The sequence below is a fragment of the Xenopus laevis genome, chromosome 7L (assembly GCF_017654675.1).
Source record: "Xenopus laevis strain J_2021 chromosome 7L, Xenopus_laevis_v10.1, whole genome shotgun sequence".
NCBI classification, from domain to species: domain Eukaryota; kingdom Metazoa; phylum Chordata; class Amphibia; order Anura; family Pipidae; genus Xenopus; species Xenopus laevis.
Window position 1 is genome coordinate 112276455 of NC_054383.1, and position 17293 is coordinate 112293747.

At 42.9% G+C, this 17293-nt stretch overlaps 1 protein-coding gene across 2 annotated transcripts in view; it reads right to left on the reverse strand.

The window, feature by feature from the left end:
* Positions 1 to 17293, reverse strand: part of grik5.L (glutamate receptor, ionotropic, kainate 5 L homeolog) — a 136111-nt gene that overhangs the window by 76212 nt on the left and 42606 nt on the right. For both annotated transcript variants that reach the window (XM_018226289.2, XM_041569535.1), the window contains one exon: positions 11762 to 11904. In XM_018226289.2, coding sequence (XP_018081778.1) covers positions 11762 to 11852 — 91 coding nt within the window. In that variant the 5' untranslated portion in view covers positions 11853 to 11904. The remainder of the gene's footprint in view (positions 1 to 11761; positions 11905 to 17293) is intronic.

The following is a 17293-nucleotide window of genomic DNA, read 5'->3' on the forward strand; positions in this document are numbered from 1 at the left end:
CCCATAGTAACCATAACAATTGCTAATTAAGCTTAATCGATGAAAGGCAAACTCAGCTTCCAAAGCAACCTGACGGCAATGGGGATACCTGACACCAAAGAGCCAATCAGAAAATTCCCTGGATCAATAACCATAATGATTTTATTTAGCAAGTAGCAAACATGCTCTCTTGCTAGAAAGCCATCATGCCCGACCCAATGAATCCTTCATAAACAATAATCATAATGCAAGTGCAAGCTGGGAAGACAAGCACATAAATACAATTGTTATTTATTAAACGATATAAATGAACAAAGTGCCTGTGTGTTTCCGATCAGCTGTGAGAATGCAGCCTGTGATCATTTCCATAGCGGGCGCCCAGCCTACTCCGATTGCTCTTCATCAGAGGAGAGAGACAAGGAAAACAAATAAGCTAAATCAGGGCTGCATTTCGAGTTTGTTATGAAATCTCCAGGTGCTGTCAGCTCATTATGCCTGGAGAGAGGAAATAAAACCATGAACTGGATTGCACACAACTGAAACGACTGCTCTGTTCCCTCCCGATATCCAAGCCCTGATCAGAAATCAGCGGGCAAGGGCCATGACTAGGAAGCATCATAGCACAACAGGCATCTCATAACAAGGAGATGGAATCCTGCCCTGCAGCGCATCAAAGTAGCAGTGAAACAATGCACTCCAGGACTGCTCTTTATGCAGGAAAGCAATCTGGTCTGTGGGGTCAACTAGGCAGGACAATGATAGATAGATAGATAGATAGATAGATAGAGTTGCATGACAACTACAAATCACAGCATTCCCAGTGGCACACAGGCTGGACATCCCTGATTTAAAGGGAAACTAAAGCTTCCCTTTAAATCAATAAATATAACCATGTAGTTGTAGGTTTGCTGTAACGGTAGACGTATGCAAGGTTGTATTTTCTATAAGAACCAGAGGGCCTGTACCCAGGAAGGCAGGAGTGGAAAGGTCGTTACAAAATAAATTGAAAGTTGTGAATATAACACAAATGTCGGTCTTTTTTTTTATTCCCATCCCATAACATGTTTTGAGAAGTGGCTCTTTTTCACGTGAAAAGGCCTTTGGATGTCCAGCCTGTGCGGGTCCAATTTTTTAAACACAGACCCGACATACATTTTTACACACCTGGACCTGAAACCATCTTACCTGCAACACAACCCGTTACCCAATAACTACCATTAAAGCAGAATTGCTACAGCTGCAAGCCAGTCTTCACAAGTGGGCAGGGTAAAACATTTTTACATTGGCTCTTTCAGGTATAAACGAAAAGACGATGTGGCAATGGCGGAGCGCTTCCCATGCACACCAGCTCCTGCTACGCCGCAGCTCTCGCGATGTATCGGCTCCTTCTGACCGGCTACTACATCATACTTCTGTTACCGCTGCAGAGCGCTGATCAAAGCATTCTTGGAGTCTGGTAAGTTAATATCAATGTATCGGCTTTATTTTGCACTTTTTAAAATTACAAAGGAGGGGATTTACATCTAACGCGTTTTGTGTCAGAAGACCTGACACTTCATCTCTTTCAGGTATCCCTAAGGTTGCCACCTGACCGGTATTTTACTGGCCTGGCCGGTAAAAATGATGGTTGATCCCAATGTTATTAATAGGGAAAAAAGATAAATATATAGGAATGCCGGTATATCCCCAAGCAAGGAATCTGTTAGCAGGGGTGAAATGATAGAAGGTGCAGACTCTATAGATGCAGGGGGCCAGTTAAGAGAGGAGCCTGGAAAAGGATCAGCTGTCCACACCAATATACCTTCAGATACATCCTCTCAAGGTGGAGGGGACTAGCATTGTTTTTAGGTATAAACATTTTTCCAGGATGTTTTGAATAATTTCAAGTATTCCAGTTTAAACATGAAACAATGTTAGACCACGTCCAAATGCACCCCAAATGCCCACCTTGGTCAGCAGTCGCATTAAAAATAGCGCCAGTGTCCCACTATACTTCTTTGTAAGTGTAGCACCACACTCTGTGTGCAGACTGTATGAACATTATATTGTGGGATAACTATTAGTATAAATGGACAATGGATAACTATATTGCTCACCTGATTTTATAAAACAGAGACTGCAAGCATTTTCTTTTTCTTGAGGCAGCAATGTTGCTTGGGGTTATAGTAAGTCTAAGAACTACATTTCCTACAAGCCCTTGTTACATGAAGTGCATGGAGAAGGCGAATAGCAGCTCAACTCCAAAGACCAGAAGGTAAGAGGGAGGGAGGCACCAGCCAGGAGAGGGGTGCTGTGCTGGAAGATTAAAGTTGGCCATAGACGCAAATATACCATTGTACGAAACGAAGGTTCATAAGATTTTTGAACTCTGTGTGTTTGGAGTGTCCTGACATTTTACGTACAATGGCAATCGGTCAATTAGTTGCTCGGACAGGTTAAAAGATTTATATTGGCTACCGATAAGATATCTGCATGTATATCAATGGGAGATTGGTAGACATAACTTTCATACGATTGCGATCTGTCAATTAATGGCCCGAGCATTGTTTGATCTTTACTACTTTATATTAATTCCGAATGGTTAGTTGCAGGTCGGAAGATTGGCACAGACGATCATTTGTCTGACATAGGATAATAATCTGCATGTCTATGGCCAGTTTTAGAGACAGGGGGGCAAATTCACTAACCTGCGGAGTTGCGCTAGCGCAGGCTTCGCCACACTTCGCCAGGCGAAGTTTCGCCAAGGCACTGCTAATTCACTAAAATCCGAAGTTGCGCTGAGGGAGGTGAATGGTAGCGAAGATGCGCTAGCGTTAATTCGTTAAGGAAAGCGAAGTTACGCTAGCGATGCCTAATTTGCATACGGCGCCAAGTTAAAGTACAATGGACGTATATGTAGCAGCAAATACATTACACTACACAAGCCTGGGAAAGCTTCATTAAATAAAATAGAGTTATTATATTGCCCTATACATGTGCCCACTGTATAGTTGAGTTGCCATATCTTAGGAAATGTAGGGGGGAAGGAGGGTACCCCCAAAAGAATTTACTATCTTTTTCAGCCTATCACCCTTAAAAAAGGAAAAGACGCCAGCGTTTTTTGGGGCTTAGAAAAAAATTCAACTTTTTTTGAAGCAATCCCTATCTACTCTATTGCACTTCGCCTGGTCTGAGGTGGCGAAGGCAAGTCTGGTGCAAGAGGTAACGTTCAGTAAAATGCGCAAGTTAGTGAATTAGCGTAGTTACCTCCCTTTGCCATAGCGCAACTTCGTCTTGCGTAAAGCTGCGAAGTAGCGCTAGAGTAGGTCCACTTCGCTAGCGAATTTACGCCAGCACCCGTTAGTAAATCGGCGAAGTAATGAAATGACGTCACGCTGGCGAAGCGTTAGGCGCTTCACACTTAAAGGACCAGTAACATCAAATTTTTTTTTTAAAAAAAAATTCGTTAGTATACATCAAAAAATAAACACCAAGACAAATAAAATTTTCAAATTGCAAAGCCTTTATTAAGAAATAACTTACCGAAACTCCACTTCCTGTCCTCTACAGAAAAGGCGACACGGCGACCATCCATTGTGCAGCGCTGGATTTCTCCTCCTTGGCTCTGTCTCATGCTGTATTGACAGCATGTGAAGCGGCTGCTGCATCAGGGAGCGTGGTTTCCATGACCGAGGATTGCTGGCTCATCGGCGCATCTGTAGAGTGGGGAAGCTGTTTAGAGTGGAGCTGGGCCACATCGTGGATGTTTGTAGTTCCAGGCTGATCGGAGTTCCCAGTCACTGTCACGTAGCGACTCTCAGATGCGCTGCTTTCCGTGCTATCGAGCGCTAAACTGCAAGCGGACACACAGTGCGGGTTCCTGTGAAGAGAGGGTGATCCTCTGGCCATGGCTGTTCCTCCACGTAGAATGCTCGTAATTGATGGGGGTGCAGGTTACGAGTCTGAAAGAAGCACTCTATAGCACTGAAAGCAGTGCATGGAATTCGGGTCGTTAAGAAGCCCTCTATAGCACAGAAAGCAGCGCATTGAATTCGGGTCGGTAAGAAGCGCTCGATAGCACAGAAAGCAGCGCATGTTGAGAGTGGTTACGTGCCAGTGACTGGGAACTCTGATCAGCCTGCTGCCTGGAACTACAAACATCCACGATGTGGCCCAGCTCCTCTCTTAACAGCCTCCCCACTCTACAGATGCGCCGATGAGCCAGCAATCCTCGGTTATGGAAACCACGCTCCCTGATGCAGCAGCCGCTTCACATGCTGTCAATACAGCATGAGACAGAGCCAAGGAGGAGAAATTGAGCGCCGCACAATGGATGGTCGCCGTGTCGCCTTTTCTGTAGAGGACAGGAAGTGGAGTTTCGGTAAGTTATTTCTTAATAAAGGCTTTGCAATTTTAAAATTTTATTTGTCTTGGTGTTTATTTTTTGATGTATACTAACGAATTTTTTTTTAAAAAAATTTGATGTTACTGGTCCTTTAAGTGAATTCGCCCCAGGGAGTTTTGTGTTGCAGCTGGAGGGAAAGTTTTCAAGGATCCAGCAGCCAGTGTTGCTGGATATCCCACAGTGCTCAGATGTGTCTCCCTCTCTACTACAGTCACCAGCTGAGAGTACCAGTTCCAGTGAACCAACAGAGCTGCTGAAGTAAATTCAGGGATTACCCAGTTACTTCATCCACCTGCACGGATTGTAGCTAAGGGTGACAGCATTGCTTTTACACATCCCACTTAAATAAGACACATTATGTAAAAAACAAGAATGTACCAGTGCATTAAACTCTTTTAGATGTAGAGCAATGTGCTTTAAAAAGTAGTGTTCCTGGTTACTTTATTGTTCCACTTCCTGCTGCCTCCTTTCCCAGGCTGTGCAGGGCAATCAGCACACTGCACTGTAGGATTGGAACCAATCAGTAGCTAGGCTGACCTGACCTGATAGAGAACTGAAGCCTGTATTTGCTTGTGTGACTGCAGGGCTGTGATTGGACATCTCTCTCCTACTGTGCTTCTGGCAGGGACCGTTAGGACACAACCACCCTTCATTTGAAACAGGGACAGGGACCAGAGAATATCTAGGAGGAACTCCATTTTTGAACATAATGTTAATTTACAGCCAAAAGTAAAATCAGCACCATATAGTATACATCAGGGATGTCCAACTGGCGGCCCACGACCCCCCTTGTGTGGCCCCCACCTACTGGCTGTGTTTGTTTACCATATGTAAAATTTAAATGGTATCAATACAGACATTAACTGGCCCCTGCATTGTTTAAACCTCAAATTCAGACTAATGCCCTGTATTGTTCACACCTGTGATCCCCCTGCATTGTTCACACCTGTGACACCTCTATTGTTCACACCCTAAAGCCTTGTACTGTTCACACCTGAGACCCAGACTGAAACTGCCCACATTGTTCGCCTGTTCACACTTTATACAAAATGGTAATGGCGCACCAGCACTGTGTAACTGTATATAGCACAACTTAGAGTGGTCCTGATTGGTTTCCCTGTCTCTTGCTCTGTTCTGCCTTCCATATGCTCCTTGTGTGTGTCACACTCTTCCTGTGTGTGCCCTTCTCTGCCTGTGTGTGCCATACTCTGCCTTTGTGTGCCATGCTCTTCCTTTGTGTGCCATACTCTGCATTTGTGTGCCATGCTCTGCCTTTGTGTGCCATGCTCTGCCTTTGTGTGCCATGCTCTGCCTGTGTGTGCCCTGCTCTGCCTGTTTGTGCCCTGCTCTGCCTGTGGAACATAAGCCTGGTATTTGTTCTGGGGGTTTGTTAGCATTTGAAAATAAATTATTGTTAGGGGCCCCTGAGGTGTTTAATCATGTGCTGGGGGTGCTGTGTTATCCAAGGGGAAGAGGAGGCATATGGATTTAAGGGTATGTCTTACTATGACAACTTTTTTGAAATATGAGTGATAAGTGATATCCCTGCAGTGAGCACCAATCATTTGGTTTTTTGGTGTGCTACCACAATTAATGTGGACATGATCTTGTGGTAAAATGGGTGTGGTTTAAAGTCAGGGAGTGGTCAACACTAGCTTCCATTATTGTCCCTCCACTATGTAGGCCGGAAAAAATTCGTCCCACTGTACCACAGAAGTTGGACAGCTCTGGTATACATTATTGCCTAAATTTATCCAATATGTCTCCTTTAACCAAAGGGGGAACCCTTTATACCGTCACTTTATACCTTCACTAAGGGACACATCTATACCTTGTGTTGTCTCCATATCCACAGACAGAATCTAATTTCCAAGTTTGATGTTAACCTATATTGAGCTGATCTCTGCCCTTTTATTTAGACTGCTGTGTCTTTTGCAGCCTATACGGTACTTTATAAGAGGGCCCCGCACCGGTACACACTATATCCAGCTGGCAACATGTTGGGGGACTCAGTTGTGCACACCAGGGTTATACTGGAAGCTATTCTTACTGAGCTGTTACTACAGTATTAAGCTATTAATTAGAAATAGTTCACAATATCTAACTATATCTTTCTTACAGCTTCAGCTGTTTAATAAAGTAAGGTTATGCCCATTGCACTGTCATTCTTGTGTGCCTGGTTACTGGATTAATGGGGTGTCAGCACAAGTTTAGGATACATCTACATAAACATAGTGCGCTCTCTCCAGTACAATTTGGACATGAGCAATGCTCTACCTGTCCCAATCAGGCTACAAAGCACTGGCCAGCAACCAAATACGAACAATTACAACCAGTAGGGACCAAGCAAACCATAACAGCTCTGGCTGCACCATAAAGAATCAGCAGCCGCCATTCATATGTAAGACACCAGAGATACAGACTGGACACCTTGGCTGAGAAGGCATCTGCTTATAATGAGAAAGGAGCCGTGGCAGCCTTCCAAGCTGTGTCATGATGGATAAATGGCAAGAGGAAAAAGGGAAACAGCAGCCGAGATATTCATTTAGCTGAATGCAACCTGTGGTGCTGATAAACAACACTAACGAAAATTAAAGGAAAATACATCCACCTTATCTGTTTATTTTTAAGTTATGATCCTACAGACATAAAGCAGAGCATAATAAATAGTCCTCCTGTGATTACTGATGCATAAACATACACACACTGTGCTGTCTAAAGGCAGAAATATGGTACCAGCAGGGCTGCCTAGGCAATACAGGGGGTGCTGCAGTTAGGGGCCCTGTGGTTAAGGTAGCCACAAGTGTGTGATTGGCAGGTTACAAAGACGGTAAGGTTTGTTGGGATGGGATCTGGGTGGATTGTGAGTCGGTGGTTACTTTAATGGGACATGGCCAGGGCAGTTCAGGGGCATGTAAGTGGCTCATTTTTTAAAATTGGGTCCCCCATTCTACTTGTTAACATTGCCCTCTGCAAAGGGACAATATACACAATTGGTGGGAATCCTGAAGGTATTCTCTCTGGCCTCTTCATATACAATTCATGAAACAAGGAGTTGTTACCTATACTGTGCAAGTGGATTGGAAGCCCTGGTGGGCTCTGGACCCCACATTCTGATGCTGCCAGGGAGTATAGATGGAAGTCTAGTCCTGTTTTAATGGGTAGAAAGACCTCAAAGATGGCATGCTTATCCAAGAATGGACAGGGTTTGGGCAGGCAGGGGCAAGTTTGCAGTGATTGAGGTGTAATATGAGGACCCATAACTTCTGATGGCCTGTGACTAATGGAAAAACCATAGATAGGTATAAATACATATACAGAAGCAATGTTGTGTAGCTATAACATTATATTGAGGAATATGTTTCAAGTGACAATAAATAGAAGATAAATTTTACTCATAAATGAGGCTCATATGCCAGCACAGTTTTCCCTTAGTTTAACCTTAGATATACCCTACAGGCTCATCCTACACACAATCAGTCAAGATTAGGTCTCCGCCAAACCTCTGTCAAGGGTGCAATGATTTGTGAGCTACCTTTTCTGTATTAAGCCCCTTCTCAAATGCTGGGATTCCAAAAAGCTCTGAGATCCAGCTACACCAAAGTGCTGGAGGCGATGGCCAGAAACCTACAGCAAAGTAACTGGTAATCAAGGTTACAAAGTGTTGAGCAAGAAAAGGGCTACCCTCAGATGAAAGGGGAAATGTTCCTCAGCACAAATTGATTTCTATTTGTTGGAAATTAGTCTCAAGATACAAGTTGGGAGCTTCAAGGTATCTTTACCAACCACAAATGATATAGTTTCATATAAAGGGGAGTTAAAGGGGATCTATTACGCTGGCAATATCTTCACTAAGAGGTTAAAAGCTCTCCGACATATGTATATATTACTAGTCACTAAGGAGTTCCATAGAGTTCTTATACATGTTTCAATGAGTCATGTGAGCAATATCATTATACCCCTGTAACATATAACATCAATAGGCACAGGATCAGCTCTAGAATGGGCCACTGTTATGGTAATCAAACCCAGACCAACCTGGTAGTTAACAGAAATACTGGCCTGCAAGCCATACCTTGATATTCCAATACGTTACAATCCACACAAAAGGCCAGATAGCATCATTCCATTATTTTGGGCCAATGGACAGTAGATCTGAGAGGAGGTGAGGAGAAGCCATTACTCTGAACTCTGAATCTGCCACTGTCTTATATACATGCCACACGAGTGTTTGCCCTGAGTGCAATGACAGACACAATGAGCAATGGTAGAAAAAGGAAAGTTTTGGGCAATTTAGTGCAACCCCCAGAACTACTAAAATCCCAGGCACTGAAGTACTTGGAATATTTTGCGATTGGCCTTAGCATTTTCATTCTTGTACGTGAATGCAAACTGATACTGGAGGCTGCTCATGGTGCTTCCCATTGCCGGCAATGGAAATGAGTCACTATGTAACCCAACATCATGACTAAATTGCTTTATGTGCCATAACTGTACAATACAAGCAAATATTTTGTTTTCACTCATTGCAAATATGTTTTCTGGAAAAATAAACCACTCAGCCCCTTTTGTCATCAAAGTGCTTTTAAAGTGAGATTATTAAATAGAGAGGCAGTTTTTCTTATTTTCTTTGAAGCAGATAATTGTCTCTTGGTTACCGAGAGTTATTTCAAGGGGCATCAAAGCCAAAGTACAATTAAATTAAATATCAGCATGTATTTACATTCACTGGTGTTAAGGTAAATAGTAAAACGGGTTCAATAGAAATGCTGCTTCTGAGCAGTCTTGGAGAGGAGGTCTACACAGGATTATACAGTGCTAAACATATGCAAAGTGATGCCTTCTGGAATCAGAAGGTATTTACTTGTCTCATGCCATACACACAGCACTAGATACCAAAAATGAGAGTTTTAATTCTTCCGTAAGGCATCATGGGCGGAGACATGCAAATCACTCCTTTGTGTCCCTTTGGCCAACTATGCATCCAGAACCGCTGGTTTATAGCACAGATACAGCCTAATGGTTCAGAGACATATATCCAAACTTACAGACAGCCTTACGGGAGAATTAAAACTCTTATTTTTGGTATCCAGGCAATGCTGTGTATATGGAATAATACAAGCAAATACCTTCTGATTACAGAAGGCATCACTTTGCATATAATTGCTAGCTAAGGGCTTTTTGGCTCCTTTCAGCCCTTCTCATCCTAACCAGATTTGGCTACCCATTTTGCTACTCTCCAAGTCCTACCTCTCAGAAGCCATGTTCCAATATCTTGCACTGATGAGATCTAACAAGATCGAAACAGGCTGTCTCCAAGTTTGGATATATGGCTCTGAACCAATAGGCTGTATCTGTGCTATAAACCAGCGGTTCTGGATGCATAGTTGGCCAAAGGGACACAAAGAAGTCATTTGCATGTCTCCGCCCATGATGCCGTATGGGAGAATTAAAACTCTCATTTTTGGTGTCTAGGCAGTGCTGTGTGTATGGCATGAGACAAGTAAATACCTTCTGATTCCAGACGGCATCACTTTGCATATAATTGCAAGCTAAGGGCTTTTTGGCTCCTTTCAGCCCATCTCACCCTAACCAGATTTGGCTGCCAACAGTGCTAAACAAAAATGCTAACTGCACAATAAGGACAACATAACCAGACCTCTCCTACACAAGTCCTGGGTCTAAGGTCAGCAGGGCAAAGGGGTGATGTATTTGTCAGTACTAGTGAAATATTGGCTGGGTGTCCCAAAGGGTGTATTGTAAATCCATCAGAGAGAGTGATCAATGGGATGAGAGGAAAAAGGAGCAGAATTATGATAGCCCCTTCCCCCATAGACTCATGGGAGTTTATACAAGAATGGTCATCTGCATTGCACAGCTATTTTAGGATAATGTCAGGGCGACTTTCTAGGAGCACTTAAATGCCCCATGGAGAGAAAGGCTCAAGCTTGAGCGCAGCTACAGAAAATTAAAGCATCTTCTTAGCAGATTGATTAGTTGCTTCTCAATGAGAAAGAGTCTGGTTGGGTATCAAAAGTGCTATGCTGGTGATTCCTGTAAAGGTTTACCTGCCTAATTGTCCCATTGGAGTCCATCCTGAGATATTCCATTAATATTTAATTGTATTAATATCAACTTCTGGCCAGAGATCAAGCGCTCTCAAAAATGAACCCCAGTGAAAAAGTGCCTGGTGTCTAAAGATTGGCACTAGTACAATACACCCCACAATCCATGGGATTCATCTTAGTGGGCACAATGCCAAGAACATATGAGTTCCATGTCCCACATGACTGCCAACTGTCCAAAGTTTCCAAGGGACAGCTGAATTCGGACATCTTCAATTTCAGTGATCATAATGTTGCAAAACAATTCTCAATGTTTTTATCAGTAGTTTTTGGCATAAAAAAACATTTTTTTTTCTCAATTATTGGGACATCTTGGGTGATATGTGTGGCACATTAAGCCCCTTCTCAACACTAATGGAAGTCAGAACATTCTGGATATGCCGGTGCCACAGATAAAAACTTAGATGACTGCACAGAAGTAGTTATCTGTATAGTTTTCACTTTCAGCTATCTTTTGGAGACTAACTATAATGTAAACCTAAGGGCATGAAAGCCTGTTACTAATTATGTAGAGCCCCAAGAGAGGGCCATTACAGGCAGGACTTTAATCTGCAGCAGTGGTTCCTAAAACTGTGGGTCTGGCCCCACTGGGGGAAGCATAGAGGACTGTCAGGGAGGGCTGACCCTGAAGGCCAGATACGGTGAGAGTAAGGGCGAGTAAGGGAGTAAGTCAATCTGCTTTCCTAGATACACCTGAAAATAAAGGCGGCAGAGGGATAGGATCGCCCCTGGTTTGAAGGGCCTAAATCAGAAACTTAAATCTGCCAGTTTATGCAAAGCTGTATGGATATAGCAACCTGTGCTTAGGGCGACAGGTTTAGGGGGCACCACCCAATGCCTATGTGATGAATTAAGCTAGCTGGGCATTGGTGCATGTGACTTCATGCACTGGCTCATGTGACATCATGCTCAGACTGCAACCTGAGGGGTGAGCTAAAGTCCTGTGACTAGAGAGGCACTGATTGGTAAACTAATGTTTTCTTAAATCTGTAACCTTATATAGGGATAAAACAACTACTACTACAACAACTACTGACCTAGTTTCAAGATATCCAGCTCTGTATGATTATTTGAAGTCCAGGTTAGAATTAGGTATATACTGTAAGTATATATATTGTAATATACTGTAAGTGCATACTTTAAACTGGTAAACTGGTATTTTTATTTGTACCACCTTAACCCTAACCCCCCCTTTCTGTAAGTCCCTTCCCAAAACTGTTGAAAAAGTAAATAAATAAACACAAAAACAAAAAGAGTTAGGGAAAGTGCTTACCAACACGTAAGGATGATAGAAGTGAGACCCCCGGGGAGGTGACACTCAGGAGCAGTAGGAGGAGCGGAGCTCCCAGCTCAAGTTGCAGCATCTTCTTCTACTCCTCATGGAGACGGATCGGGGCGCAGCCAGGCTGACACCACCTGTGGGGGGCAAATAGATACGGCTTGAGTGCACAGCAGTCATTAGCTCAACAGATACGTGTTTGTTATATGACAAGGTGACACAGCTGGCTGAGACAAGAAGGAGAATTGAACATGCTAATGTCATATATCATGAGCAGAAATGGTCAACAGACCTCTGAACCACGATTGTAAGCATTTCCAAAGCATAATGGTTGTAGTCTAGCAACAAAGCCAAGCCAAGCCTGCTGTAGTGCATATAACCAATCAAAAAAAGGGCATTTGCGTAGCAGTAACATTAAAATATAATTTGCTTTGAATGTTCTATTTCAGCAAATAGTTTTAAACTCTCCCATCGTTGAATCCTTAATGCACTCTTATTGCTGCCATAGATACTGTTTCTCTGTATGCAAAGGGAGGCGCTGTGAGTAGTATATAGCTTACAACAATACCAGCCTAGAAATACCCTCATCAGTATTTTGGGGCTATAATTCAAAGCCATTAGACCCTCACAGCTCTTCTTTGATTGCAATGGGAAGCAATTCACTGTGACTCTGAGCCTTTTGTCATGGTGACTTTTCCCAGGAAAAGTCACCCTGGCTCATTTAACATGGTAATTTGTCCCATTGCAATAACCCAGAATAACCAATCAGGGAGTTAGTTTGATTTGTCTATTGCAGTTAAAATAATCAAAAAACATGTCTGGATCATTAGTCTTATGAGGCTATCACTCAGATATTAAATGATCATTATATAATTAAATATTCCTGCAGACTTTAGGCAAATAAGTATTTATGGTATCTCTCTGTGTAAATGGTTTTTAGAGAATTTTTGTCCCTGTTATGGACAGTCTTGTTTGGCTTGCCCCGCCCACAGATATGTTATGCCACACCTCCATATGGTGTCTTTTCACAACAATTTAATTCAGGGCAACAGGGCAAATGATTGAATTCATGTATTTCAACCTATGTCCACAATTTTAAACTTTTTTGTTACCCAATCAATTGAAAGCCCAACAATAATTCTGCCCTGTAGAAAGCTAGGACCTATGGGAAAGGTTCGCTGCTAGACGGGGCAGTGTGAAGGGACTGCAGTGAAACACACACACAGTGCTTAATAGAAATGACAGTGTTTTATAGAAAGGGAAAGAAAAATAAATGGAATATTAGAAAAGCAATTATTTTGAGAAGGTAACGTGCAAGAAAGACAAAAGGGAGGTTGGAGCCTGACCAGGGAGAGAGGAAATAGGATAAGATCAGGTCTCTGTGATACACTGTAAATACAGGGAATATAATCCATCAAACTTGCACTCACAGAAGGGGCCTGTTCTCAGAGAAAGAAGAAAAAGCTTTAACTTGCAAGTGCTATGTGCAAAGTGCAAACATAGATGGCAACATATTTTTCCCACAATACATTAGTTTTTCCCAGTATTCCAGAATTAAGGCAGGGATAGTGGTTGCAGCATCATGGCAAAACCTCAGGCGTCACTGCTTGCCCCTTGTCAGGCTCCCTGTGATTGACTGGTTGTGTGCAGTTCTTAACATCACTCCTGCCTTGTAGGCCTTAAGGCAAATTGAGCTGTCTGAGTCTTCCAGTTGTGTCTCTGTTGTGTCTCTGTCAGCTGGGCTAAGGAATGGCTTCTTGTCTAACCAAAGGTAGCTGAGCTTCAAAAACTGAGGCTTTAGTCAGTAAAGGGAGATTGACACAAGAGAAGAAACCCATGCCAGTCTCAACAACAGAGACAAAGAGATGGGTGAGAGAAGGACCAACTGCAAAATGAAAGAGACCTGGGACTCAGAGAGTGGGATCTTAGTGAGAGCTGGGTGAACAAGAGAAAACAGAGAAAGTGCTGGGTGACAGACATGAGAGCAGAGAGGAAAAGAGATAAGTGTCAGAGAGTAGAGAGAAAGAACAGGGTGTCAGAGAGTGAGAGAACAGAGAAAATGGAAGAGCTGAGAGAGAAAGATATGGGTGCCTGAGATGCAGAGAGTAGAAAGAAAGAGCTAGATGTTAGAGAGAAAGCTGGGTTCAGAGAATAAGGACAGAGAGAGAAAAAGATGTGTGTCATAGAGTGAAAGAACAGAGTAAGAGAAAGAGCTGAGAGAGATCGAGATGGGTGTCTGAGAGAACAGAGAGAAACAGAGTTGGGTCTCAGAGAGTGAGAGATTGGAGAGAGAGGAAGAACGCTGTGCCAGAGAGTGGGAGAACAGAGTCAATAAAAAAAGAGCTGAGAGAGAAAGAGATGGGCGTCAGAGAGGGAGACAGAAAGAAAGAGCTAGGTGTTAGAGAATGATAGAGTATAGAGAAAAGGCTGGGTTCAGAGAGCAGGAGCATAGAGAAATAGATGGGTGTCAGTGAGAGAATGGAGAGAGAGAGAGAGAGAGAGAGAGGGGGGGGGGAGAGAGAGAGAGAGAGAGAGAGAGAGAGAGAGAGAGAGAGAGAGAGAGATAAAGGGATGGGTGTAAATAAGTGAGAGCTTTCAGTGCCTCTGGGTGCTATTTATATTATTGTAGCTGTGAGTAGAGAAATTTAAAGTAAACAATATATAGTTTGCAGAGAAGGGAGTAAGCATTAAATCATGAAGATGAAAGGGAAATAAACCTATTATATTTTAAATTATATATTTTATGAGTGATGTTACAAATGAGATATAATGACATGAATACTGTACCCCTGTAAAATGTAAGTACTGTATATTAGAAGTCACCAAGACAAACTAAATAAAATTGACGAGGCCACAGGTCAAAAGCTGTTATACATACTATGTAAATAAACTCATATTTTGTAAGGGAGTAAACTATTTCTCTCCATCGCCATGAAAATCAACTGTCCTTTTGGTGATCAAGAAACTGAAAGACATAGATGGATTTAGAAAACTAAATCTTTAGCCCCCATTTAGGTTCTTTGTCTTTCACTGTTTTTTTGCTTGTGCCAACTAAACTGGATGTAGAATGCTGGGAGTTGTAGTTGGGTAAAGGTTGCTTTTCCATGAAAGCTGGGCTAGAAGCATGCATTGGCACGTGCCAGATATATTCAGGTACAGGCACACACTCCGGTGGGGGAGGGCATTGATATACGAGTTCCTCTTGTGCACTGTCCCATTTATCATATGAGAGCTCCATCTCCGTATAATGACTCGGGGACACTAATGGAGAGCATCAGTCAGAGTGACAGGTAGCAGGCAGGAGTGCTTACACTGGGACACCTCTCCTCTCTCCCTGTCCCTCCTTGGTGTATCCATGCCCAATGCTCTTCTACCGTACAGCTTCTCATTTCTTTGCTTCTTACATCGACTCCAGTATTTTCTCTCTGGTACTTTTCTCAGCAGGCGGCTGCTTGTTTCAGTTCTATTAACAGGTGTTGGACGTCTGCTCGCTGTAGGTGCCATGCCTGCCCAGTCTTTGCCCACCAACTGTCCACATCAGCTTTCCCTGCGGCTTCACATTGAATTGCCTTCAAAACCCCCAATTTATTCAGAAATAATTCAAATTATAGCTGTTTGTGCAGTGTTAATGTATAGCTCTGCCACATACTCTAATAAACAGTATGTGCCCACCTGCTTCTTTTATGTGCTGTGTTTACCTTGTTTGTCTAGTCTCTCCCCATTGAGCCAAGGATGTTAGAATCTGCCAGTCATTTAGGAGCAATTCATAGCAAGCCTGAGAGAGGGTGACTTGGTTAAAAGTTTGATACTCGGCCCTGGTTTAGCACTGGCCCACCAAAGTACCAGAGAAATCTTGCTGAGGGTTCCTATTAATATAATTCGCATTGATAAAGGCTTGTACGCCAAAACGTCAGGGTAATTCTCATTCTCCTGCTAGGGTGTCTGCTAACTGCTCAAGTTACAATTTGGTGGTATGTTATCGTTAAATTATTTTAATATTGTCAGGCTAATCCCCAGTGTTATAGATGCGAATATGGATCCTAATAGGGGACCTATTTCATTATTCTGGCTTAAGCTATGCCCCTTGGTGTTCTCACAGTGTACAGTAGATGGCACTCTGCTATAGTAGAACGGTCTGGGTAACCATGTGCTCGGGTCCATTGCTTTAGCCCTTACCAAGCAGGCAGGAAGGGAATGGGTAGTGGAACCTAGGTACTTTGGGCCTAGTAAAGGATAAGCTATACTCTTTAATAGATCACTCTAGGAGTGATAGGTTATTCCATACCTCCCAACTGTCCCATTTTTAGAGGGCCAGTCCCTCTTTTGACAGCTCATCCTGCAGTCTCTCATTTGTACTGAAAAGTCTCATTTTTCATCAGAGCAGAGAATGGCACACACAAACAGCACTGGGCAAGCAGAGAATGGCACACACAGGGAGGGAAGGCAGAACAGAGCATGATACATGGAAAGTTATCATTCTAATATGTACTACATACAGTGACACAGTGCTGGTGCCCCATTAGAATTTTGTATACAGTGTGAACAGGTGAACAATGTGGGCAGTTTCAGTCTGGGTCTCAGGTGTGAACAGTACAGGCCTTTAGGATATAAACAATAGAGGTGTCACAAGTGTGAACAATACAGGGGGATCACAGGTGTGAACAATATGGGGGATTACAGTCTGAATTTGAGGTTTAAATAATGCAGGGGCCAGTTTATCTCTGTAGTGATACCTTTTAAAGCTTACATATGGTAAGCAGACACAGCATGTGGGGGGCCACAGAAGGGGGGGGGGTCACAGGCCGCCAGTTGGACAGCCCTGATATAGTATATATACTATTGAGATATCACTCTAATTCAATCGGTCCTGATAAAGAGATTTTAAAGGGGTATGCAATATGCTTTGTTATCGCAAAAAAATATTTGCAATGCACAATTAAGATCCGCAATGCAATAAAAGCCTAATGAAGAATATTACATTGCGACAGGCGAATTTTTATTCACAAATTTTATTACATATCCCTCAGAAGTATCTTCCTAGGGTTTGTGTTTTATCGTTATACCTTTGCAATCTGGCCAACTGCGTAGAGAGATGTTGCAAGCTTTCCAGAAGTCCCTTATACTGTATGCAGCACACCCTTGTGTGAAGCCAATATGTAGGAATAGGTAACTCCAACAGACTCAGTGACACCCCGTTTCATATACTGTAATGTAAAAAGCAACAGTAATGCTGTATGAACTCCCATTTCACAGTCCCAAATGATTTGTGCACCTTGTGAATTAATCCTCTCCAAATCAGTGACTGATAGTGCTGTTCCTTTAGTTTGCTGGTCAGCTGTATAACTCTTGCCACTTAGTGAGAATCACAACCCTTCCTGGTGAAGAATCACTTGGCAGACGGTATAGTTCAGCAACAGCTAGGTTAATTCCTATGGGTTAATAATTACACAGTTCTCCCATAGGATATGGTGTTGGCAGTTTACTCCCAGTCTGTGCTCCTAAATCACTGAATCACTTGAGTAGCAG